We start from the raw sequence: 26,566 nt of genomic DNA, 5'->3' as shown, positions 1-26,566 counted from the left end.
AATAACACATTGAACTTCTCTCTTAATACTAGATAGATACCCCATGACTACACGGGATCCAAATATTACTTGCTTAACTGAATAGGATATTATTTCCTAAGACTCGACCTTCTGGATATGTTCCTTTACAATTAGCAGATTGTAACATCCAATCGTTACATGATAATAAAAAGGTCTTAAATGTCCTTAAATGTCATGTACATTAATGGTAACTTTTTCTCTCTTATATATACACCTATATTTCACCTTTAAAGGGTATGTTCATTTTTGAAATTACAATATATGTTTCAAACACCTATTAACTTAGGCATCAAAGTGTTTTTTGTAGGTACCACCATGTATATATAGTGTCGAGGACCGAAGACCAAAGACATTGGATGAACACTTTTCTCAACAAGTACATTAGTCAATGTTTATTTTAGGTGTGAGGTTGCATTTTCTATGACACATGTTCAACACCTCTTACGATCATAAGATCATACATTGGTCAACATGCCTATTCAAAAAGATTCTTTAATGTAAAAAATGAAATTCTTCTAGTTAACCTTTGTTAGTCCTCAGTTCCACAACTAAAGTTTTAGGTCAAACTATACACCGTTAAGATTTGACTAATCACTAAATGGATAATGTGCTTGGTCTGGAAATCTTCAACCTAACAATGGCTCCTTGTCCAATAGTGACGAGTATAATCCCATATATAGTGTTTTTAATAATAAAAAAATATTAAAATATTTTTTTAGTCCTAATAGTTTCACTTACTTTACATTTTAGTCGTTGTAGTTTAAAATAAATATTTTTAGTTTTTATACTCATCATTTTCAATCTCTATAGTTTAAAATAGTTTTTTTAATCCTTATACTTGTAATTTTTTAATTCTTTTAATTTTTATCATTAATTTTTTTTGTAACGCCTCTTTAGTATTGACATTAGAGAAATATTAATTTAATTTTGTGTTTAATGTCAAAATTATTTTGTTAAAGTTACTCCAAACCGGGTCTCTTTTGATACTTCATATCTCTTTTGTATCTTACTTATAACACTTATTGTTGAGATGTCCTTTTTTCTTTTATCCTCACAAAATTGAAGATTTATATTACGTCAACACAAAATAGACATGTTACCAAAAAAAATTAACAATATAAACTAAAGGAATTACAAAACTACAAATATAAAAACTAAAAAGATGTATTTTAAATTAGACTAGAAAGTAAAGTGAGTATTTATATATATATATAAGGAGAGATCCATTTACTCCAAAAGTAAGTCTATCTAGATTTACTTCGTTCAATAATTCATGTTCTACATCAAATTTCAACAATCCAACCATTGAATTAATGAAACAAAGTATCAAATAATTTTTAAATTTTCTAAAAATTTGCATATTTGATTTATGCATTAAGAACTTTAAATTCATGGTTAGATCGTTGAAATTTGATGTAAAATATGAGTTATTGAATGAAATAAGTATAGATAAACTTACTCCTAGAGTAAACGAATCCCTCTTTTATATATATATATATATATATATATATATATATATATATATATATATATATATATTAAGAGAGTTCAAACGACACCGGTGTGACTTTTACTGAGTGTTATACCGCTTAATAACTTTATATTAAATGTGAATTTTGAAAATTCAAACGTTAGATTGAAAGTTCATATCTCTTAGATCATATATATCAAATTTTATATTAATCTAAGATGATTTGATACTTCATTCTCATAAAACAAAATTGACGTAATATATACATTTCAAAATATACTAAAATATGAATACTTTGATTACCTTCAAGTTGTTGTTCAATTTTAACAAAATTTGACATATATGATCTAAGAGATATTAACTTTCAATTTAATAGTTGAATTTTTAAAATTCACATTTAATATAAAATTATTGAGCGGTGTAACACTTAGTAAAAGTTACACTAGTGTCGTTTGAACCCTCCCCCCCTCTTTCTCTCTCTCTCTCTCTATATATATATATATATATATATATATATTCCTTTGCCTTTTTCTCTTTCCACACCACGTATCCAATCTAATAATTGACCCATCCTTTTTGTATATTTACGAATATACCAAACAGTTGGATTTCTTACCGCCGGTAGGAGTCTTGTGTCTTGTAAGTATTGCCTGACTTTATGATATTCATTTACTTGTATATGTGAAGTTTAACCGTAAATCTATAATACATAATTTATTGAAGATTATTATTAGGATGCAAATATTATATTCTATAAAATTTAATGTACGGTGAAAAAGCTAAAATGGGTCAAATGACAATGAATTCATAAATTATATATTTTTACGAGTTACTTTCTATAAGACCTGAAGGGTTAAAACTAGTAGAACTAAGTAATTCTATAAAAAATTATTAAAAGGAAGAAAATATTTATTTTAACATAAAATATAGTGATTGGACCGTCCAGGTCGGATACCGACCTTACCTTCTCAGTTTGCTTCGAGTTCGAACCACGACGACCAGGCCTCAAGCCCTCTCGCCTTCTAGGCTCAGGGTTGAGAGACAAGTGGACCGTCCAGGTCGGATTCCGACCTGACCCTCTCGGTTTGCCGTACGCCGACCACAACCCGACCGAACAGCTCCCTTTCTACGTATACTCGGTCGAGGCTCGATTGGGCATCCCTATGTTACACCTGTCGGCCTATTCCCGATACCTCTTACCCATCATAGCCTAGTCGGCCAATGCCCGACTACACCCCTGGGCGGACCTTGTCGGCCAGGATCCGACTCAACATCTCAACGCTTATCAAATATCTTTGATATAATAACGGTTACGAAATTCCCAAATTCTCGGGGCCCAGGAGACCCACGAACTACAAAACTATAAAACTTAAAATCCTAGAGCTAAGTAGTCAGATTACACTTTTGAATGTTCTGGCTCTAAGGCACGATCTAGGAAAAAATCATAGTCCACCCTTTAGCCGGAACAGTGATGTAATATTTATATTTGTGAGAGGATGTCATTGTAAAGAGTGATTTTGTAAATTTTTTTCATGGAAGTTAATGATATTTTATCAAAAAATAGAAAAAAGTCAAATGTTATATACTAAACTTTATTGAGAGAGGGTGAAATTTTCAATATAAAATGGAGAACAGTGTAATATTCATTAAAAAAATATGACTAAAATGATATTATATATATATATATAATAATAATAATAATAAATAGTTAAATTCAAAGATTTATTTGATAGTATAAAATTAATTTTATAAATTCTTATTTTCAAGTACTAACATAATAACACTTTTCAAAAATGGGACGGAAATAAGTATTTTTTTTTCTTTTAAAATTTACTGACTACTATTCTCTATTCGGTATGCAATTGTTTCAATGGATCTGCTGATGATAAAACCGTAAGGATCTCTAACTCAAGAAACCAATGATCTTATTTTTACCATATATAACTGTTTATGATATATTTTCAACATTTATATTTTATTTAACTTATAAAAATAATTCAATTTACCTATTAGAAACATACTTACTTCCTAAACCCAGTAAAATTATTTTGATCACCCCGGAACCGTTTGGTAATACTGTGTACACTTATTGTCTTCTTCGTTGTATTAATGGCCTGTAAGTACTGTCCTTGGATTCTTTCATGCCTGCTGCATCTCAAGTAAGAATAATATACAGAAGAGAGGAAATGAGTAGAAAAGAGAGAGAACGCTTAGAGTCGGAATAAATATATTATTTTATATTCATTATAAGTGATTTTGTAAGATTATTGAAAGCCATGTGTTGAAATAAGATGATCAAAATATTTATTATCATAGAATTGAAAAGGAGGATATAAAGAGACAAGTGTAAATTTAAGCGACAAGTCTTATTTAAGACATCATTCTCGATTGCATAAAAAAAAAACGCTGAAGTGATTAATGTGTGTGGCTTATATTAAGTATCCTTTGTAATTATTTTTCTTTAAATTTTCGAAAAGAGGGTATTAGTATATGTCAAAAATAATTTTACTCAAAATTTTCCGTAAACCAATCTAGCTCTCTTTATCAATGGCTTCGGGCTTTGAGTATATTGTATATGTTCTGTATGCCACTTTTTTTTTTTTTTTTTTTAATAAAGTTTTGGTTATTTCCTTTGATTCTTTTAGTTTTGCTTCTTTTTATTGTGTGCTGAATTCTAATATAATCTCCTCAATATTTATTTATTAAATATTTGATCACTATGAAATTGATTTATTTATTAAATATTTAATCACTATAAAATTGACGTTATTGAACAAGTTTGCATAATAACGATACTTCTTTTTATTATTACATAGAAGTATTATTTATCAAACATGATGATAATCTTTCTTTCGAATTTGACATACACTAAGCATAATAGTGATAGATTTGAGTATAAAGATTACAATGTATTATTAATTTTTTTCTTCTAAAAAACATATATATTTAAGTTTAAATCTATAGCACTTTTTGATTTTAATGTTATCGAAATATGTGATTAATTGTTGAATTATTGTAGTTGTTATTGTTTGAGAACTCTAAGGGTTAAAGAATCCTTGAAAGTTATTAAGTTGTAGAGATAATTTTAATTAGGGTTAAATTGGTCTAATTTAAGGAAAGGTATATAAGATTTTCTAAAAGGCGTAAACTTCATAAGTTTATATCTCAAGAAAAATAAAAAGAAGTTGGAGAGAGAGACTCTAGAATCAAAAAAATTATTTCTCCTTTTGCTTCCACTATTTCCTTATAGATCATTCCTACAATTGAGTTGGGTTGATAAAGTGATGATTCAAGGCTTGAGAGCTAAGAATTAGAGTTAGAGTAAGTTGTACGACAATCCTGAAGACTTTGAGTTTTCTTCTTCTTCCCTTGATTTTTGAGTGATTTGAGGTCAAAGAAATTTGTTAATTGAAAGTTGTTTGATTGTGATTGTTGTTTGCTGTCTAAAATCATCATTTGTGGTTGAGATTGATTGAAATTGAGATGATTTGTTAAGTGTGGTTTGTTGAAGTTGTTTTGGTGAAAAATGACGATTCTTAAGTTGAGATGGTTGCATGTGGTATTTTGTGTTGGAATGGAGTTATATATGTTGAATATATGTCAAAAATATGATTGCATGATGGTTTAGTTGGGAAATTTGTAGGTTTTGAGCCAAAATGAGATTCTATCAAGTATATAAATATTCATCATGTTGGGCATGCCTTCGTGGCATTAGGTGGAGCTCGAGTTAGGGGCTTTCTATCCTGACGATGTTAACGTGAGACTGATAACATCAGGCATAGGTTAGTGAGGAGCTTTCTTAGTCAAGTCAAGCATGGAATGATAGGCATCAAATGTGATTATTCGAAGAGCTCTCTGACTTAGTGATGACATGATATTGTATGATTTCAGTTCATTATGCATTGATTTAGGATGATGTATAGTAATGTTTTAAGTTGCTAAGTTGTAAGTTGATAGTTGAATGAAAGTTGTTTAAGTTGTGAGTTGTAAGTTGATTTGAAAGTTGCTATGTTGTATAAACATGTGGTGATGAGATACATGTCTAAGTCAAGATACACAAAAATTAGAGGAGAATTAAGTTGTTTAAAAAATTAAAAATATTTTATTATGTTGATATATATTGTGGTTTAAAAATTAAATTATTATTATTATTTTTAACTTGTCCCCTCTATGTTTTATATGAAAACAGTACGAGGTAAGGTTGAACCATACTTTTTAAGTTGCTAAGTTATAAGTTGATAGTTGAATAAAAGTTGTTTAAGTTGTGAGTTGTTAGTTGATTTGAAACTTGCTAAGTTGTATAGACATGTGGTGATGTGATACATGTCTAAGTTAAGATATATAAAAACTAAAGGAGAATAAAGTTGTTTTAAAAATAAAATACCTTATTGTATGGATATATGTCGTGGTACTTTGAGAGTCCAGAGTTGAAAACTCTTTAGTGAGTAAGTTGACTCTTGAATGAGAAGTAGTTTTTAAGTTATCTCCTCTATGTTTTATGTGAAAACAATATGGAATAAAGTCTAGCCATACTGGTTATAAAACAATAAAATACAAATCTATATGGGATCAAGTTGAGTCATATGTGTATAAAGTGACCAAGTTGAGTAAAGTATGAAGTCAAGAAATAAAATCCTTGACTGATTGCTGGAAAAGTGCGTAGTATTTTGACGGTAGTCGATAGACTAATTCCATATAAGACTTAGATATACATACTAAGGTCGTAGTAGATTCACACCCAAGTTATTTTACCCTGATCGTAGTATTAGACTTTCTTATTTTAAGTAGCGAAACTTTTTAATGTTTACCAAGTGCTTAGGGATGCCTGATGTTGTATTTACATGATGTGTTTAAAGTTATTTTTGATGTGATTAAAGTTGTCTACGTTGAGAATGTTATTCATGTTACAAGTTGTAGTTGAAGATTGAAAGTTATGAATGCTGACAATAAGTTGATGTTGTGTGATGAATTAACTGGATGTTGCTAGGTTGTTTTGTGTTATATAAGTTATGAATTCATTACTTGTTTATGTTTATTCTTTCACAAACTTATCGTTCATTTTCCTTGTGATTGGACTCTAATGATTATACTTGATATTGAAGAATAAGATTAACTTGGATGAGCTTGACTTATAGGTGGAGGGTCATGTTGGAAATGACATTTAAAAAAAAAATTAATTAACTTATTTATTTTTATATTGACATGATACAATATTGGTTGTATAAACATGCTAATCAATAATAGGGTTTATGTTTTTGGTATTTGTATATTTTGTTGTACATTGTATATATGTACAAACATCATAAAAGGATTTATGTTTTTCAATCTTATAAGCAGGAATTATTTTAAGTTTTTACACCATTATATATATCTGTTGCATAAATATTCAGATAATGATTACTACACAAGAGTCTTAAACTAATTGATTAATTTATTTTTTTCTACTAGTACAGTGATCTGTTAGTATTTAGTTCAAATAAAAAGAATTTATTAAACATATTTCACTAAAAATAAGATCACAATATAAATTATTTATCATAAATTTTAATTATAATTTATATGTTTAAAATTATTTATTGATAATATATAATATAATATATATAAATCACAAATATTTATTTATTATAAATTTAATTATATAAGATAAATAGTTAAAATTTGCATTACACAAACTAAAATGTTAATAATTCCATAAAACACGTATAATTTAATAAATTAGTTTAACAATTTTAAACTGAAGAGTTCCGATCACTAAGGTAGTGTTTGTTTCCGCTGATTTACTGTTCATGAGGAACGAAAGGCGAAGAAAGTGACCGTTTGTTTCTGTTGATTTGCGAGGAAAGAAAGACGAAGAAAAACGGGAGAAGCCTCGTTGCCGTCCTCGCGCTTTTGCGAATAAAAGAGATGAAAGCCACGTAAGATTTGAGAAAACCCGATAATACCCTGCCCAAAAGCTGAAAAGAGGTGAAAAACTGAAGCGAAAATATGCCAATATAATCGATTATGCATGACACATAATCGATTATGGGCTAGTATAATCGATTATGCTGAGGCATAATCGATTATGCCAGCCCATGCATGGCACATAATCGATTATGGGCTGGCATAATCGATTATGCCAGCCCATAATCGATTATGTTCCATACATAATCGATTATGCTGCCATATTTTCGTTTCCAGGCGTGCCCAGAACGGGCCGTTCCAAAATTGGAACAGCTCGTTCCAAACTACTCAAACAAGGGTAATTTAGTAGCCTAGAACGGGCCGTTCCCAAACTGAAACAGGCCGTTCTAAACTAGTAAATTGGCTTAAAAACCCTAGTTGAGAACAGGCCGTTCCAAATTGGCTGTTATGGATAAAAATGCAACTCTAAATTTGTAATGTTAAAAATTTCTTAATTTTTTAATTGGTAAAAATTAGGTTAAATACCTCTTTTGGTCCCTTACAATGTTTTTTTGTTTCAATTTAGTCCCACTTTAATTTTTGGTCTCAATTTGGTCCCCAATAATTTAAATCGTTCCAATTTGGGACTTTTGTCTAAATGATTTAAATGGAGTTAATTGGTGGCCACGTGGATGCCAGGTGGATGCCACGTAGATTCAACGTAGGTGGATAAAAAAATACTTGAATACACCTGGAACCAGAACGACCCGTTCTGAAACCAGAACGACCCGTTCTGGTTACATTATTGGTGTGTAAAATTTTCACCTGGAACGGGCCGTTCCAGGTCCAAAATTAACACATCAATAGTATAACCAGAACGGGCCGTTCTGGTCCAGAATTTCGTGCACAAAAAACCAAAATACAAAGCAATTTTTTTAAGGAAAAATACAGAGCATTTCAAACACTAGATTTAGTAATATTGTTAATGAGGATTAATAACTTCAATCACTAAACATTTGGGCTATACAGTATATCATTAAGGATGATGCAGTGTATCATTAAGGACAATGGTAACAAATTTTATTTCATTGTTAGTCAAACTGGAGTGAACCACTTACTACCAAATTGACACTATATAGTCAAGGATAAAACGAAACAATGTTTTTCTTTAAAGTCATTGACGATGTACCCCAACAATAACAACCTGTTCTTGAGGAGGTACCCCTAAATCCTGAATTTTATTTTCAATTTTTGAAATACATTACGGCATTTTAGTCAAGATTTTGAACTCGATAAATTTAAATCAAAGAAATATTTTGGAAGGTCTTATCTTATTTAATTTTTTTTATAGTTTTATTCATAAATGAATATTAATTTATTATATTTTATATTTATTATATATTTATTAATATAGATATAATAAAAAAAATATAATAAAAAGCATGGCATTCTGGAACGGGTCGTTCTGAATTCAGAACGGCCGGTTCTAAAAGCAGAACGGTCCGTTCTAAACCCAGAACGACCCGTTCTAAAATAAGAATGACCCGTTCTAAAATCAGAACGGCCCGTTCTGGTTTCAGAACAGGCCGTTCTGGTTTCAGAACGGGCCGTTCTGGTTTCAGAACGGGCCGTTCTAAATTCAGAACGGTCCGTTCTGGTTTTAGGTTTTTTTTCAAGAATTTTGGCGTCCACGTGCGCATCCACGTGACATCCACGTAGATGCCACGTGACCAACAGTTAACTTTGTCTAAATCATTTGGACGGAAGTCCCAAATTGCACTAATTTAAGTTATTGGGGACCAAATTGAGATAAAAAATTAAAGTGGGACTAAATTGAAACAAAAAACATTGTAAGGGACCAAAAGAGGTATTTAACCTAAAAATTAACTTGTACAATTCATTTCATTCTAATTTATGTCAATGATTTATCAATTTTTTTAATTTATTAATTAATTTTCAAAAATTCTATTGTACATTTTTTTTATATTAAGAAAATTTTATTATTTAAATATTGACATCAAAAAGTGGAAATATAAAAAAAATAAAGTAATACATGTTTATAAAATTAAAATAATAACACTTTCATAAACATTAATAAAATAATGTTAGAAAATATAATTATCATAATATATTTTGTTATTATTATTTATTATTATAAATATTATTATTATTATCATTATTATTAATATTATTATTATTTATTATAATTAGTATCATTATTATTTATTATGATTATTATTATTTTTCTAATATTTATTATTATTTTTATCATTATTTTTTTTAATAAATTATACCTATTAATATAATTTTATTGTAATTATTATTATTTACAATAAATAATATTATACTCATTTTAATTCAAGGATAAAAGTGTAAATTACATATTCATCTATTAAATTTTTAATTTTTATCTATCATTAAATTTAAAGCAAATATTTAAATTAAATTTTATCTTTAAATTAATATTTTATATTTATTTTTTTAGTTAAAATTTTTATATTTATCTTTTAATTATAATAATTATAAACTTTTTTTTAACCTAAGGACAAAATAGTAATCTTACAAAATCATTAATTAAAAAATTTATTTTTATCTATCACATCAATTAATTCATTCACAAACTTTCACAAGCTTTCTCTACACTTTCCACTCACTTTCCCTTAATCTAAACAACCTCACTTTCCACTCACTTTCCCTTTAAATCCATCCTTTTTCTCTCCTCCTTTTCCATCCTCAAATCCAAACAAAGGCTTGATGATTTTCCAATTTCCACTAATTTGTTTAACTTTCAGCTAACTATTCAATTACTTTTGTGAAAGATAACATTAAAAATAATGATATCTATTTTTTTTCATTTGAAAATACATATTTCTACTTTGATTTAAAAAATCACTCAAGTGAACTCCATTGTAATTTTTCTAAACCCAAAAGTTTGCTTGGTTTTGCATTACGTGAATCCAATGTTCAAGAGGCGTGTTCTTGCAACAGGTTTGGAAGGGTTTTTTTATTTTTTATTTTTTATCCTATTAAAAAATTTTAGGATTAATTTTTTTTAATCTAAATTCAACCTAGTCAAAATTTGTTAGATTTTTTTTAACAAGTATATCAATTATTGTAAAATAGGTAAAATCTAATAAAAAATTGGTCCTAGTTTTGTATTAGTGGTAAACATTACAATCTGGTGATTACCTTTTGTATGAACTACGTTGAATTTTGTTTTGGTGACTTTGTATTTTGTAATGGGTTGAGTTACCTCTTGTACTTTCTTTAATTTATTTTGCTTATAAAAAAGAAATTGGTCAAATCAGTCTGAAACGATTTTTTTTGATAAATTTAATTTAAATATTTTAATAAAAATAATATTTAAGCCTGTAAAAGTGGACTTAAATTCCGTAAAATATAAAAAAGAAAAGAAAGTGAGTTCTCTAAATATAAATTAATAAATATAAGGGAGGGTGTGTCTGGTAATTTAGAGAAAAAGTGAGGGGCAATCTGAATTGATACCTTCCGTAGATGAGTGACCCTGACCCTACATCCCTTGTTTTTGGCATAAAGCCTCTCACACACAGCACACCTTCCTTTCACTCTCTCAACTACCAACCTCCACACCAAAAAATAGAAAATAGAGAGAGAAACATTTTTCTTATTAAAAAGAAAAAAAGAAAAAAAAATGGTTAGGGTTTGACCGAAAATTGCACAATCGCGTGCGACCCACATAGTGGAATCACACACTCACACACCGATTCGGACAACAACAATCAACTTCATTTCTCTCCTCTTCTCCGCGCCCTTCCGATCCACGCTCGCGAATTTCTAGAGAGAGAAAATCGGCGCCCACATGCTCCACCTAGAGAGAGAAACCAATGGTGGACGCTGATGCGGAGGGAAACACAAAAGATTCTCTCTGTTGCTTGAATTTTGGAGGGATTTGAGGTTTTTTTTTTCCTTTTGTGGGGTCTCCTTTTTTTCTTTTTCTTTTTCCTAAAATTGAATTATTTTATTTTGGGAGTTTGTAGTGGAGTGATCTGAATTGGGGGTTTCTTCGCTCGCACGTGTGCCTCATTGAAATTCTGAGCTAGTTTGCATGCAATCCGGTGGCGGAGGCGGCGGCCGGAACCCCGGAGTGGGGCCGGCGGGGCGGGCGGTGGCAACGTCGTCGGCCGCGGCGTCACCGACTTCTTCGTCTTCGGCGTCGCAGTTGGGGCTGGATTCTTTGCAGCAGCAGCAGCAGCAACAACAACAACAACAACAACAGATAGGTTCTAGGCAGGTGTGGATTTTGGGTTTTAGCTAAATTTCATTGACTATATGATACAAGACAAAAAGTGTTACTGTGATAAGTGGTGGTGGTGCCTAGTGTTGTGTGTTAAATAGTGATGCTAATTTTTTGGGTTTTGATTTTTGATGACTTGAGATAGATGGTGGGGTTTTGGGAATTGGGAGTGCCGTGCATGTTGGAAATTGTGTTGTAGTGAGACTGTGTTTGTGTGTGTGTGTGTGTGTTTGTTGTTATGACAACCTCGTACTTGTCTGACTTGGTTTTGTCGGGTTTGTAGTTGTTTATTTCAAGAGCAATTAATTTTTGAGGGGTACAAGAGGAGTCAAAGAAGGCATGTTTTAATTTAGGATAGTGTGCTGGAGAGAGCATTGAACTTGGGGTGCAATTGAGTGCTGCTGACATTGTCAGTTTTTTTCAGTCGAGTTTCCTTTCCATCACAGCAATGTGAAGCTTGCTGTGGTATTTGGATATTTTAATTAATTTTTTTATTACATTTATTTTATGTTCTTGTGCAACGTTCAACTATTGGCAAACTTAACTATTCTGTGTATTCCTATTATTTTCTTTTAGAATGAGGGTTATGAAATATCTGGGTAGAAAAACTGGAGGTTCTTGTTTTGGTTTTACCCCCCTCCTTTTCAGGTGCTATTGTTGAAGTTGTAGTCTAAACATGTTGATTAAATGTAGATTAGAATTTAAAACTGGGCAAGCTAAAGTTGGAATTGTTAAGACTTATAAGTGTTGTTTCGGCAGTTTCTGCGTGATGTCAATCTTAGCCTTAATTGTTTCTGTTGCATGGCACTTACTGTTATGAGTAGTGAAACCTTAGTGATGTAATGAATTTCAAATTGTCTGTTTCTTGTTGGCTGTTAGTTTTGTATCTAATGTAATCTCAATGGGTGAATTGTCATTATATTTATATCGACTTCTTTCTCAAAATGTTGTGATCATTAATACGTGACTGGTTTTCTGCATGTTTTGCGGTATGGTCAGGGATTTGTTACAAGTCATAATCATGGTCCTTTTGCTGCTTTCATGTTTGTGGTTATGTTTGTTCTTTTTGTATTGTAAGTAGCCTACATAAAATTCCATGAAATTTTCTTTTCTACCCCCCCCCTTTTTATTTATTTTTATTTTTTATTTTTATATTTTTATAATTTTAATTCGTGTTTATGGTTGTGAATCCTGGAACCAAAATGAGGTTGTTATGCTTAACAATTTTTGTATATTCTTGTCTGTTTTAAAACCAGCGAACTTTACATCATGATCTTATCTTTATTTTGTTTTTAGTGCAATCTGTTTAAAAATTACAGAATCATGACTTTTCCTTACTATGTATATATGCAGTCATTTCAACAACAACTGCTTAGAAAACCCGAAGGGAATGAAGCTTTTTTAGCTTACCAAGCAGGGCTTCAAGGGGTATTCGGGAGTAACAATTTCTCATCTCCTAGTGCCATGCAACTGCCTCAGCAGTCTCGAAAATTGCATCTTGGTTCCAACCAGGATACCCAGCTAAGGGGTCAAGGTATTGAGCAGCAAATGTTAAATCCTGTCCATCAAGCATACCTTCAATATGCACTCCAGGCTGCGCAACAAAAGCCGACTTTGGGAATTCAGTCACAACAGCAAACTAAAATGGGAATGATAAGCTCTGCATCTCTTAAGGATCAGGAAATGCGTATGGGAAATTTAAAAATGCAGGACATTATGTCTATGCAGGCAGCGAATCAAGCTCAAGGATCATCCTCAAGGAATTCATCTGAGCTTGTTGCTCGTGGAGACAAGCAAATGGAGCAAGGACAACAAATAGCACCTGATCAGAAGAGTGAAGGAAAGCCTTCAACCCAGGGACCAACCATTGGACATTTAATTCCTGGGAATATGATAAGACCCATGCAAGCACCCGAAACACAGCAGGGCATCCAAAATGTAAACAGCCAGATTGCAGTATCTGCTCAATTGCAGGCTATGCAGGCATGGGCACGTGAACGTAATATTGATTTATCACATCCTGCAAATGCACACTTAATGGCGCAGCTCATTCCACTGATGCAGTCAAGAATGGTCTCACAATCAAAGGTCAACGAGAGCAACATTGGTGTTCAGTCATCACCTGTCCCTGTTTCAAAGCAGCAGGTTACTTCTCCAGCAATTGCAAGTGAGAGCTCAGCACATGCCAACTCATCCAGTGACATGTCTGGGCAGTCAGGTTCTTCAAAAGCCAGACAGACAGTTCCACCCAGTCATCTTGGCTCAACAACAAATGCTGGTGTAGCTGGTAACTCGAGTGATGTGACACAGCAATTCAGTGTTCACAGCAGAGACTCTCAAGCTCCTCCAAGGCAACCAGCGTTAGTTGGTAATGGAATGCCCTCTATGCATTCTCAGCAATCTTCTGCCAATACGAACTTAGGTGCAGACCATCATTTGAATGCAAAAAGTTCATCATCTGGTCCAGAACCTCCTCAAATGCAGTACATCAGGCAGTTAAACCAATCTGCTTCTCAGGCTGGAGCTCCATCAAATGAAGGGGGTTCAGGAAATCATGCCAAATCTCAAGGGTCACCAGCACAGATGTCTCAGCAAAGAACCGCTTTTACAAAACAACAGCTACATGTTCTAAAAGCTCAGATACTAGCATTTAGGCGACTGAAGGTTAAATCTCTGGTTCCTTTCTCATCCTGTCTAGTTTGTGCCTACATTTCTGCCTTTTGTCTGTGTGTGCTATTTATGTATGAAAGGAGGTGCTCCTTACTTATTCTATTTTTTCTGTTGGTTTATAGAAAGGAGAAGGTACTTTGCCTCAAGAACTTCTTCGTGCTATTGTTCCACCACCTCTTGAGGTGCAGGTGCAACAGCCAAATCATGTTGTTGGAGGACTAAACCAAGAAAAATCTGCTGGAAATGTTGTGGCAGAACAAGCAAGCCATGTGGAGTCCAATGCCAAGGAGTTGCAGTCTATCACTGCTATTAATGGTCAGAGTTCTTTAAAGCAGGAATCCTTTGCCAGAGAAGAGAAACCCATTATGCCCCCAGTTCATGTTCAAGCTGCTGTGTCAAAGGAATCTGCTCCAATGTTATCTTCTGGAAAGGAAGAGCATAAATCAATTGGATGCCCTGTTAAGTCAAACCAGGACAGCGAACGTGGAAATAACACTACTCCTGTTAGAAATGAGTTGGCATTAGATAGGGGAAAGTCTGTTGCAACACAGGTTCCTGTATCTGACCCAATGCAAATTAAGAAACCTGCACAAACAAGCACTGTTTCCCAGCCAAAGGATGTGGGATCAACCAGAAAATATCACGGACCTCTGTTTGATTTTTCTTTTTTTACTAGGAAGCATGACTCCTTTGGGTCATCAATGATGTTAAACAACAACAGTAATATGTCACTGGCATATGATGTCAAAGATCTTCTTTTTGAGGAAGGCATGGAAGTACTTAACAAGAAAAGGACAGAAAATTTAAAAAAGATTGAAGGTTTATTGGCAGTAAACTTAGAGAGGAAAAGAATTAGGCCAGATCTTGTGTTGAGGCTACAAATTGAAGAGAAAAAGCTTCGCCTAGTAGATCTTCAGGCACGCTTAAGGGATGAGATTGATCAACAACAACAAGAGATAATGGCAATGCCAGATAGGCCATATCGCAAGTTTGTTAGGCTTTGTGAACGTCAGCGCATGGAACTTGCTAGACAAGTGCAGGCATCTCAGAGAGCAGTAAGGGAGAAGCAACTCAAATCTATATTTCAGTGGCGTAAGAAGCTTCTTGAGGCTCATTGGGCAATTCGTGATGCCCGTACTGCTCGCAACAGGGGGGTTGCCAAATATCATGAAAGGATGTTGCGGGAGTTCTCAAAACGTAAAGATGATGACAGAAACAAAAGGTTGGAAGCCTTAAAGAACAATGATGTTGACAGATATAGGGAGATGTTACTGGAGCAGCAGACTAGCATCCCTGGAGATGCTGCAGAGAGATATGCTGTTCTTTCAACTTTCTTAACCCAGACTGAAGAGTATCTACACAAATTAGGAAGTAAGATAACAGCTGCTAAAAATCAACAGGAAGTGGAGGAAGCAGCAAAAGCTGCTGCAGCTGCTGCACGATTGCAGGCATGCTTCGTTATGTCATCTCCCCCCTCCCCTTCCTATTGTTTTGAAAATAGTCTTCATGTTTATCCCCCTTTTCCATGCAATTTTGTTTGGAGGGTGTACTATTTGAACTTGTTCTTTAAGAGTATTAGAGTATTTACATGTCTCTGATCTGTTATTTGTTTTTAACCAAAGGGTCTTTCTGAAGAAGAAGTCAGAGCAGCTGCAGCTTGTGCTGGAGAGGAAGTGATGATTAGAAATCGTTTTCTGGAGATGAATGCTCCTAGAGACAGTTCATCTGTCAACAAGTGCGTTTTTGTTAGTTTATTTTTAGTTTCTGTCTTTACTTATTGCACAAATTCTTCAGGGAAGGTGTATTTTAGTGAGTTGTTGGCTCAAAATGTGTTTATGATATTTTTTGGTATTTTAACTCAAAAAGTGCTCAAAATGTGTATATAGCTATGATTTTAAAACTTCATTTAATTGGTTTGTAAATTATGCATCTGATGCTTGAATAGTTACCATTTTTGCTACTTTCCAGGTATTACAATCTTGCCCATGCTGTGAATGAATCGGTCATAAGGCAACCATCAATGTTACGAGCTGGAACATTGAGAGACTATCAGCTTGTAGGTTGCTACATTATATGAAACAGTTACCCTTTAAGTGATTGCGTTATGCTGTTTTCTTGAGCAAGTTTTCAAGACTATGATACATTATTTTTTTCAAGGTTGGTTTGCAATGGATGCTTTCTTTGTATAACAACAAATTAAATGGAATTTTGGCAGATGAGATGGGTCTTGGCAAAACTGTACAGGTTAGTATTATGTATTTTTTGTTGCTCTTGCTTAGATTGAGAAGAATGTTTGTCATTTTTTTTTTTTGGCAGCTGAGTGTCTTCATAGTTCATAGTTAAGTTTGTTATGTCTAACATGGGTTATATTAGATGCTTATTGTATATTTAAGGGTAATACATAATTATTTACTGTAGTACTTGGGTGTTCCTTTGATACACTATTTTTTTCTTGCCAGGTTATGGCATTGATTGCTTACTTGATGGAATTTAAAGGGAACTATGGCCCACATCTTATAATAGTCCCAAATGCTGTTTTGGTTAACTGGAAGGTGAGCTTTTAATGTATACATATAATGGATATTCCTTTTCTTTGTGATTGTATTTTTAACATGAAAAAATATGTTCAATATGCAGAGTGAGTTTTATAATTGGTTGCCATCTGTTTCATGCATTTTTTATGTTGGAAGCAAGGATCATCGGTCAAAATTATTTTCCCAAGTGAGTGTGCTCAGCTAATAACTTCAAATGTCAGGAGTATTTTGTTATTCAGTGCTGAGATTTCTTTTTGTTACAATTACAGGAGGTTTGTGCTATGAAATTTAATGTCCTCGTGACTACTTACGAGTTCATCATGTATGACCGGTCAAAACTTTCAAAAATTGACTGGAAGTATATCATAATTGATGAAGCACAGAGAATGAAGGATAGAGATTCAGTTTTAGCGCGTGATCTTGATAGATATCGTTGTCAAAGACGACTGCTTTTGACAGGAACACCATTACAGGTCTGCTCTGCTTTAACACAATATGAATAATTGTAAACAATAATGTCTATGAATGCATGTATTAATTCATTTTTATTTTGTGCCAGTTACACCAAATACTACTGGCTCAGATATTTGAGTCTGCAGTTTTATTTTTCTTGTTCAGCTTTTGTTTCTGTTTATAACTAAAGTTCCTTTACATTTTGCAAAGAATTTGCATGTGAGGGCCTGACAAGATTACTGTTTTACTTGCTGAACTCAGTTAAGAATTAACCTGCATCTGGGACTGTACAAATTAGAGTTCTTTTTCTTTTGGATATCCTCCAAGATATGTTTCATAGTATTCCATATACAAGAGATTATATTGTGCAATTTCTGTTCTGGTTGATGAGGACAGGTAAGTTATGAGGAGCGAATTTTATACTGAACCATTTAAAAATTCAAGGTTAAAATATTTGTCTGATTAAGTCATTTTCAATTTTATTCTTATACAGAAAAAAATCGATTTAGTTAAAAATACTGTTTTTCTTGCTGAACTATCAGTTAAGAATTAACCTGCATCTGAAGCCTGTACAAATTAGAGCTCTGTTTTGGATATCCTCAAGATATGTTTTGTAGCATTTCATATACGAGATATTATATTTTTGGTCGAATTAACATGAGTCATTTTCAATTTTATCCTTGTACAAAAAAAAAAAAAATTTGTTCTGGTCGGTGTGTACAACTGTTTTCCATTTGGTGTTTGCTTTGTGCTGGGAGTTATTACATGTAGTGGTCAAATTAAAAAAGAGTGTCACATATAAGGACCAACAATATTATATTCACGATTTTTTTTTATTAGGTCCATATCTTCTGCTGTAACTTCATACCAATCTCATAGTGTTGTAAAGACATCAAATTGAGATTTAAAATTGAGTGTTAGAAATAGGGATCAAACATATATTTAAACCAAAATTTTATTTTGCTCCACTAGTATTTGTTACCGTTGCCAATAAGGAATAGTGTACTAGATAAGGCTAGATTAGCTTTGGTGAAGCTATTAGTTTGAGTTTTGTCTTGGGTCATGCACTCATGCATACTTGATGACTGGTGCTAAGAATGGTACTAGGCATAGTAGTCAATAGCGGCAGAGTGGTTCCATGCTGCTATAGGGACCTTGGAGCTGCTATAGGGACCTTGGAGCGGGGTGGTTTCATATAGCAGCACAGCAAGTGCAACTCGGTGAAGCAGAGCGATGGTTTAAAAAATCAAAAACTACCTCATTAAATGAGGGTATTTTTGCCTTTTCATTCGGATCTCCCTCTACACAGTTTGCCCCAAACCTAAACCGTATGTCCCTTCTCCTTTTCTATTGCGTGTGAACTACCCTAACGCTTCGACAACGCTTTATCGTTTGTATTCTCGACTCTCTCTCTGTTCATCTTCTTCAGCTCTCTGTTCATCTTCTCGAACTCTCTCTTCATTCGTCTTCTCTGTTCCTCTTCTTCAGTTGTTGGTATTTTTTCTCTATTCATCATTTTTCTTTTTTCTCCTCTTTTTTTCTCTTCTCTAACATTCCTGTGATTTTCTTCTTTTTTATTTCCTGTTTGCTTCTTTTTTCTGTTCATTTTTTTATTTGGGCATTTTTGTTCTTCGGTGATCAGTAGAACCATGGTCCAACCAAATGCTAATCAACCAAAAAATCAAAGCTCAAGGGCTGGTGCTGCTGGCCCCAGTCCCAGTCCCACACCATCAATCTTGACAAGGAAGAAGATTGAACTTTAATGTTTACTTTTTTAGTTACTTAGAGCTTTAGCACTTTATTTTCTAGACATTTTATGTTATGTTTTGTTTGAATACCATGAACTTTTATTATTAAAAATGATTAATGCATGAATTTAGAGTTATTTTTCTGTTCTTTAGCTTTTATATATATTCTTAATTATTTAATATATATAAATATAATATTAGAATAATGGTCATCCCACTATCCCACTTTTGGGGTCGGCCATGCCGCTCCGCTATCCAGGCTTGACTATGGTACTAGGCCAATTAACAGTTATCTTTGGGTTGCATAGTTTTCTGTCACAAGTTAGTTACTATGTAAGAATTCATATACTAGTATGTTTCTTCTTATATATGCCATTATGCCTGTATTTTAATTACAGTCAAAACTCAAAAGCATGAATAAGTTCTCTTGTTAGCATACCCTTTGGTCAACTATATTTCTGATTATGATAATTGTGCTTGTTTAGCAGCAACTGGTAATGTGGTCAAAGTAGTCTTACAAATATAATTTTATTGTGGTTTTATTGACAAAATAAACAATTTCATGTTTAGAGCATTGATGCACATGTTCTATATAACTATATGTTGGTGTCAAGTTCATGCCAATTGGCAAATCATATAGATACATGATACAGTGTAAATTTTGTTGATAGAATTATTAATGGTGTAGTTTTTCTCTGCAGAATGATTTGAAGGAACTCTGGTCTCTCTTAAATTTACTTCTTCCTGAAGTTTTTGATAATAAGAAAGCCTTTCATGATTGGTTCTCAAAACCATTTCAAAAGGAAGGTCCCTCTCAAAATGTAGAGGATGATTGGCTTGAGACAGAGAAGAAAGTTATTATTATCCATCGACTTCATCAGATACTTGAGCCATTCATGCTCAGGCGTCGTGTTGAAGATGTGGAAGGCTCGCTTCCACCGAAGGTGTGATTATAGCCCCCTAACTTGACCACTTGCTCATAATCTGGTTTCTCATTACTAATGTTGATGCTTCATTGCAGGTCAGCATAGTCTTAAAATGTAAAATGTCAGCTGTCCAGAGTGCCATTTATGACTGGGTCAAATCAACAGGTACCCTTCGTCTTGATCCTGAGGATGAGAAACGAAAGCTTCATAAGAATCCATCATACCAGGTGAAGCAATATAAAACTTTAAACAACAGATGCATGGAGCTGCGTAAGACTTGCAATCATCCATTGCTTAATTACCCATTCTTCAGTGACCTATCTAAGGATTTCATTGTAAGATCTTGTGGAAAACTGTGGATCCTGGATAGGATCCTCATAAAACTTCAAAGAACTGGACATCGAGTTCTACTCTTCAGTACCATGACAAAACTTCTAGACATCTTGGAAGAATATCTACAGTGGCGAAGACTTGTTTACAGAAGAATTGATGGGACAACTAGTTTGGAAGACCGTGAATCTGCTATAGTGGACTTCAATAGCCCTGATTCAGACAGTTTCATCTTCCTGCTTAGTATTCGAGCTGCTGGGCGAGGCCTTAACCTTCAGTCTGCTGACACGGTTGTCATTTATGATCCTGATCCAAACCCTAAAAATGAGGAGCAGGCTGTGGCCAGAGCTCATCGTATTGGACAGAAAAGAGAAGTCAAAGTTATATACATGGAAGCTGTTGTTGACAAAATTGCTAGTCATCAAAAGGAGGATGAACTGAGAAGTGGAGGCACTGTTGATCTGGAGGATGAACTTGCAGGTAAGGATCGCTACATGGGGTCCATTGAGAGCCTTATTAGGAACAATATTCAACAATATAAGATCGATATGGCTGATGAGGTTATTAATGCGGGACGGTTTGATCAAAGAACAACACATGAAGAGAGGCGTATGACTTTGGAGACATTATTACATGATGAAGAAAGATATCAAGAAACTGTTCATGATGTTCCCTCACTGCAGGAGGTAAATCGCATGATTGCCAGGAGTAAAGAGGAAATTGAACTGTTTGATCAAATGGATGATGAACTTGATTGGATTGAGGAGATGACACGATATGATCACGTGCCTAAGTGGCTTCGAGCCAATACAAGAGAAGTAAATGCTGCTATTGCTGCTCTATCAAAACGACCGTCAAAGAACACTTTGTTGGGTGGTAGTATTGGCATGGAATCTAGTGAATTTGGTTCTGAAAGAAAAAGGGGACGACCCAAGGGAAAAAAGCATCCTAATTACAAAGAGTTGGATGATGAAATTTTGGAATACTCTGAAGTAAGCTCTGATGAAAGAAATGGATATGCACATGAAGAAGGGGAAATAGGAGAATTTGATGATGATGGGTATAGTGTGGCTGATGGAGCTCAGGCCATTGATAAAGATCAATTGGAAGATGGTCTGCTTTGTGATGCTAGATATGAATTTCCTCAATCTTTAGAAAGTGCTAGAAATAATCAGATGGTCGAAGAAGCTGGTTCCTCAGGATCATCCTCAGACAGTCAAAGATTGACACAGATAGTTTCACCATCAGTCTCCTCGCAGAAATTTGGTTCCCTCTCCGCATTAGATGCCCGGCCAAGCTCCATTTCAAAAAGGATGGTATGTGGCCATACTTTGGATTTTGAATTATTTTTTTGTTTTCAGTGGTTGTTTTGTTCTATCTCATTCTTATTAAATATCTTCTGATATTTTTGCCAGACAGATGAGTTAGAGGAAGGGGAAATTGCGGTATCTGGTGATTCTCACATGGACCATCAACAGTCTGGAAGTTGGATACATGATCGTGATGAAGGTGAGGATGAACAAGTTTTGCAACAGCCAAAGATTAAACGCAAACGCAGTCTTCGTGTTCGACCTCGTCATGCCACTGAAAGACCTGAAGAGAAATCTGGTAGTGAAATTGCATCATCTCATTTGGCAGTCCAAGCAGACCACAAATATCAAGCACAACTGAGGACTGACCCAGAATCCAAATCATTTGGTGACTCCAATGCCAGCAAGCATGAACAAAACACACCATCCTTAAAAAATAAGCGAACCTTACCTTCAAGGAGAGTGGCTAATGCATCCAAATTACATGGATCACCAAAGTCTAGTCGTTTGAATTCCATGTCTGCGCCTTCACAAGATGGTGGTGAACACTCCAGAGAAAGCTGGGAAGGGAAACCTATCAATTCAAGTGGATCTTCAGCTCATGGCACTAGGATGACTGAAATTATCCAGAGAAGGGTATGCATCTTTAATTGATTTATCTCGGTCTTTTTCTGTTGGGATGGTCATGTGTTTTCTAATGGAGTGGGTCTTACTTCTTCCAAACAACAAGAACAAGCAGAAATTGTTACTATTTCTCTTAATTTACAACAGCAGTAATATAATAAAAAACTATGGTTGCCAATGAGGGTTCCCCACTACTGAATTAACAAAATGGTCTTGGGTTCAACTCATACTGACAGCCCTTCATTGGTAGGCCATTTTTTATTATCGTTAAGAGTCCTCATTGAGGCTTATGACAACCTTAACCTAGGAATGAGGCAACTTCTCCTTCCCCCTAAAAACTAAGTTGCTGAGGTATTTTTACCAGCTGCAATCCTTAGAATATTTTTGACTTTGCTCATTTCCATTTTTAACTAGACTTGTTTGCAGGCTATATAAATTTATTGTCAACTTCCATGTTTGCTCATATACTTAAACTCGTTTGATTTCTGTACTGGCAGTGCAAAAATGTAATTAGCAAGCTCCAAAGGAGAATAGACAAGGAAGGCCATGAGATTGTACCTTTGTTAACGGATTTGTGGAAGAGGATTGAAAATTCTGGATACAGTGGTGGACCTGGAAACAGCCTGTTAGATCTACGAAAGATTGATCAGCGGATTGATAAATTTGAGTATAATGGAGCAACAGAGCTTGTATTTGATGTGCAGTTCATGTTGAAGAGTGCAATGCATTTTTATGGTTTTTCACATGAGGTGAGGTTTCTTATCCATATTCGTAATTTATTGGTGAAAACTGTTGCATTAACTTTCTCTGAGATGGAAACTAATTAGTTTCCGAAAACAACTTAGCATGTTGGGTTTTTGTTTGAAGAAATCTAAAAGGATCTTGAGTTACTTAGGAGTTAGGACAAACACATAATGGATCCTTTGATCCAAGCCAAAACATAAGCTTAGTAGAACATGAAACTGTTATAAGCCTTATTTTTAATTATGCATTATTTTGAAATGGTATGTTCAGGATAGTTACAAAAATTAAATTATTTTAATAATCAATTTTGGAAATAATGGATTATTGTTATAATCGGTTATAATCAAAAAGCAGTTTCAAGATAATTAATTTCGTATGGATACCAAAAAAAATTAAGCTTTTTGTTATAATCTAACAGCTCAAAGTCACAAATGTTGAAGAAAAGGTTTTTTTAAAACAAAAAAAACAAATAATTTTTTTAGCAAATTTCCTAAACATGTCATAAACCACATTTTTCTTATGAGCTGAAATTTAGGGTAAAAAGCTTTCCCAAACACACTCATGGATCTTTTCCTGATGATTTATTGTTTTTTTTGTTATAGCTACCATATCCTTCTAGTTGAGCCAAAGTTCAAAACAAAAATCTGAAAATATGTTTAATGAAGTCCAAAGATTAATTAGTCACTCCTATCCTCGGCATTATCTTTTCTCCTTGCTTGCCATATATTATCTTTATGATCAAGCTTCTGTTTCTGAACTGTTTGTTGATAGTTGTCCAAACAGTATCACCATATGATGATGTTTATTCACGATGGATTTATTACATGTCTTTAACCAATTCTAACGTTTCTCTGTTTCTATATCAAGCAATGAGGAAAATCTATTGGAATGAAAAATCCCGGTTCCGATTCTCAATATCAACGTACTTCCATTTACATCCCGATTTACCAAGAGTTAATTGTGATTAAGATTATATGTTGCATACTGTATTCCATCCGAAAACTACTTATAAGTGATTCTATGTGGAATGTCTGATGTCTCGGATTTTACTGCCCGATGATCTAGATTACTGTTATTTCAGATTATATGATATCTACTGATTCCCAATAGAATTTGCTATATCAAATGCTCGGTGAATGTTGAAAGTATTTTTTTAACAGGTAAGAACTGAAGCAAGGAAGGTTCATGATCTATTTTTTGATATCTTGAAAATTGCGTTTCCTGACACCGACTTCCGGGATGCAAGAAGTGCACTTTCTTTCTCCAGTCAAGTTGCTGCCGCCAGTACAGTAACATCCCCAAGGCAGGCGGCTGTCGGCCAAAGCAAGAGGCACAGGCTGATAAATGAGATGGAAACCGATTCACACCCTTCACAGAGGTCACTGCAACGCGGATCAGCTTCTAGTGGTGAAAACACCAGAATTAAAGTTCATTTGCCACAGAGGGAATCAAGGACTGGAAGTGGTGGTGGCAGCAGCACCAAGGAGCAACTTCAGCAGGATGATTTGCCACTGCGTGCTCATCCAGGTGAACTGGTTGTGTGCAAGAAGAGAAGAAATGAGAGGGATAAGTCTTTAGGGAAGCCTAAGACTGGTCCTGTTTCAGTTTCACCTTCTAGGATGAGAAGTCCAGGGCCAGGTTCAGTCTCCAAGGATGCTAGATTAACTCAACAGGGGGGTTCCCATTCACAAGGATGGGTTGGTCAGCCATCTCAACACTCAAATGGGTCACTTGGCTGGGCAAAACCTGTAAAGAGGCTAAGAACAGATTCTGGAAAGAGAAGACCAAGCCATGCATAGGGTTTGTCAAGGATGGTATATAATGGACATATTGCTACTAGTTCAGGAAGAGTTTTAGTGGCCCTTCATAGATTTTACTCCCATACTGTTAATATAGAATTAGGCCTTAAAAAGTGTATTTTACGGTTCTCCAATTTTTTGTTTGGATATCTGCATCTTGCAGCTATTAAAGCTTTCTGTAGACGACATCTGAAACTATTGTATAGTATTCCCTTGCTTCATGTTAAGTCCATAAAAGTTGCATCTCTGGTAGGTCCTGTTTCTCAAGGTGGCAATTCTCCTTCCAAAATCATCTTATATAATTAACCTTTTCTCGTGTCAAAAGAATGAAAATAAATGGAAAAGAACAATATGTGCTAGGTAAAATAATAATCCTTCCATTTTTTTTTTCATGGTTGTTTAAGGTTTTGCACGGGATTTAAGGAAATTATTGATATTTTAATTTTAAAAAATGTTTATTACTTACTTTCTAATTTTACCTTTTATTTTTTTTTTTTTTTAGACTGTTGAACTACTTTATTAAATAGTTGTCCATTTTTTTTTTGTTTTTTTATAGTATTTTGTTAGGAACATATTGCTCTTATGAATGCAAATTAACTTTATATGAGTAGTTAGAGAAAAATTAGGTAGACATTAAAAATAAATATACACATTGTTCAGGAAACATGTATTAATTATCAAGAGTAAAAATGGAAGAAAAAATTAATAATTCATTGATTTTAGTAATATGATAATGAAAAAATAATAATAAATTCTGACAAAACGACTATGAAAAAAAAACGGAGGGAATAGTAAAGAACGCTGACTTGTTATTCGTGTATTTAATCTGGATATTGTAGTTTTGGAAGATCTGAAATTGATTGTTATTTCCCTTGGAAAATTCCATACTTATTTGAACAGGATATTGACCTTTGGGCAAATTAAATATACACGCAATGAAATGCTACTCCCTCCCATCCCGTCCTTTTCTTTAATATTATTTTGACTTCTTAAATATATAAATGTATAAGAATTCATGGAAAGTATACAAGGTTGTGTTATATAAATTAAGAGACGGTTATATGTAAAAATATCGAATGACAAATTGTTAAATCTAAAGAGGTGGATATCTACAGCATTCATTTGCCAAAAATTGAAATATTGGTACAATGAAAAGTGAAATTCCCTTGTTTTTGTGATAAAAAGACTTTTCCAATTTGAATGAAGAAATTAGGTGAACCGTGAACGTAACTCACTTTGTCTTAATCCTAGGCCTAGCTTTGGTTGGAGTACTAGTTAGGTCTCCATTTATTAAACTCAAGAAATATATGATTCACGGTTCATTATTATATTTACATTGTGTAATATTACACGTATTATAAAAATTGTAGAATAACTTGTATAACATCATTCTTTTTTATCTATCTCTCTTTATTATTTAATTTACATATCTTCATAATAAATAAATTAACAGAAAGAGATAAATACAAAATTAATGTTATATAATTTGTTGTACATTTTTTTTATAAAAATATTTGTAGCATTATTCATTTACATTTACCTCCATAGCTGGAAATCCCGTTTGTGAAATCATTGTTTGGAGGAAAAAGAAGAAGTTATTTTCATCATTTTATAATTCTTTCTCCTCTGGGTCCACATAGCAATAGCATAACCTCTTTTTCATTTGTCTTTTTCCTCAATAATGACATTGGCTACTACTAGCTAGCACCTCACAATTTGGCACAAAAGCACTCACCAACTCATAGTTAAACAGCGTTAGCTTTTGTAATCGGTTCAGAAA

The 26,566-nt window shown here is 33.6% G+C and overlaps 1 protein-coding gene across 3 annotated transcripts; it reads left to right on the top strand.

Annotated features, from left to right (window-relative positions):
* The first annotated feature begins 10,948 nt into the window (after window positions 1-10,948).
* Window positions 10,949-25,038, top strand: LOC109807453 (chromatin remodeling ATPase BRAHMA). 3 transcript variants are annotated; one of them, XM_020370008.3, is made up of 15 exons: window positions 10,949-11,308; window positions 11,392-11,645; window positions 13,002-14,312; window positions 14,441-15,766; window positions 15,941-16,053; window positions 16,287-16,374; window positions 16,476-16,562; window positions 16,778-16,870; window positions 16,956-17,039; window positions 17,122-17,325; window positions 19,755-19,997; window positions 20,075-21,625; window positions 21,725-22,255; window positions 22,741-22,992; window positions 24,148-25,038. In XM_020370008.3, exons 2-15 carry the CDS (start codon window positions 11,460-11,462, stop codon window positions 24,784-24,786), a joined length of 6,708 nt encoding a protein of 2,235 aa, XP_020225597.2. In that variant the 5' UTR covers window positions 10,949-11,308; window positions 11,392-11,459; the 3' UTR covers window positions 24,787-25,038. The 3 variants fall into 3 exon arrangements, with proteins under 3 accessions (XP_020225597.2, XP_020225669.2, XP_082926321.1); XM_020370080.3 differs by having other exon boundaries at window positions 11,385-11,645; XM_083070195.1 differs by having other exon boundaries at window positions 10,949-11,645.
* The last annotated feature ends 1,528 nt before the right edge of the window (window positions 25,039-26,566 follow it).

This window comes from Cajanus cajan, chromosome 3, assembly GCF_000230855.2.
Source record: "Cajanus cajan strain Asha chromosome 3, NIPB_CcT2T_4, whole genome shotgun sequence".
Lineage (NCBI taxonomy): Eukaryota > Viridiplantae > Streptophyta > Magnoliopsida > Fabales > Fabaceae > Cajanus > Cajanus cajan.
Note: the sequence above shows the minus strand (reverse complement) of the source record. Positions and strands in the feature narration are given on the sequence as shown.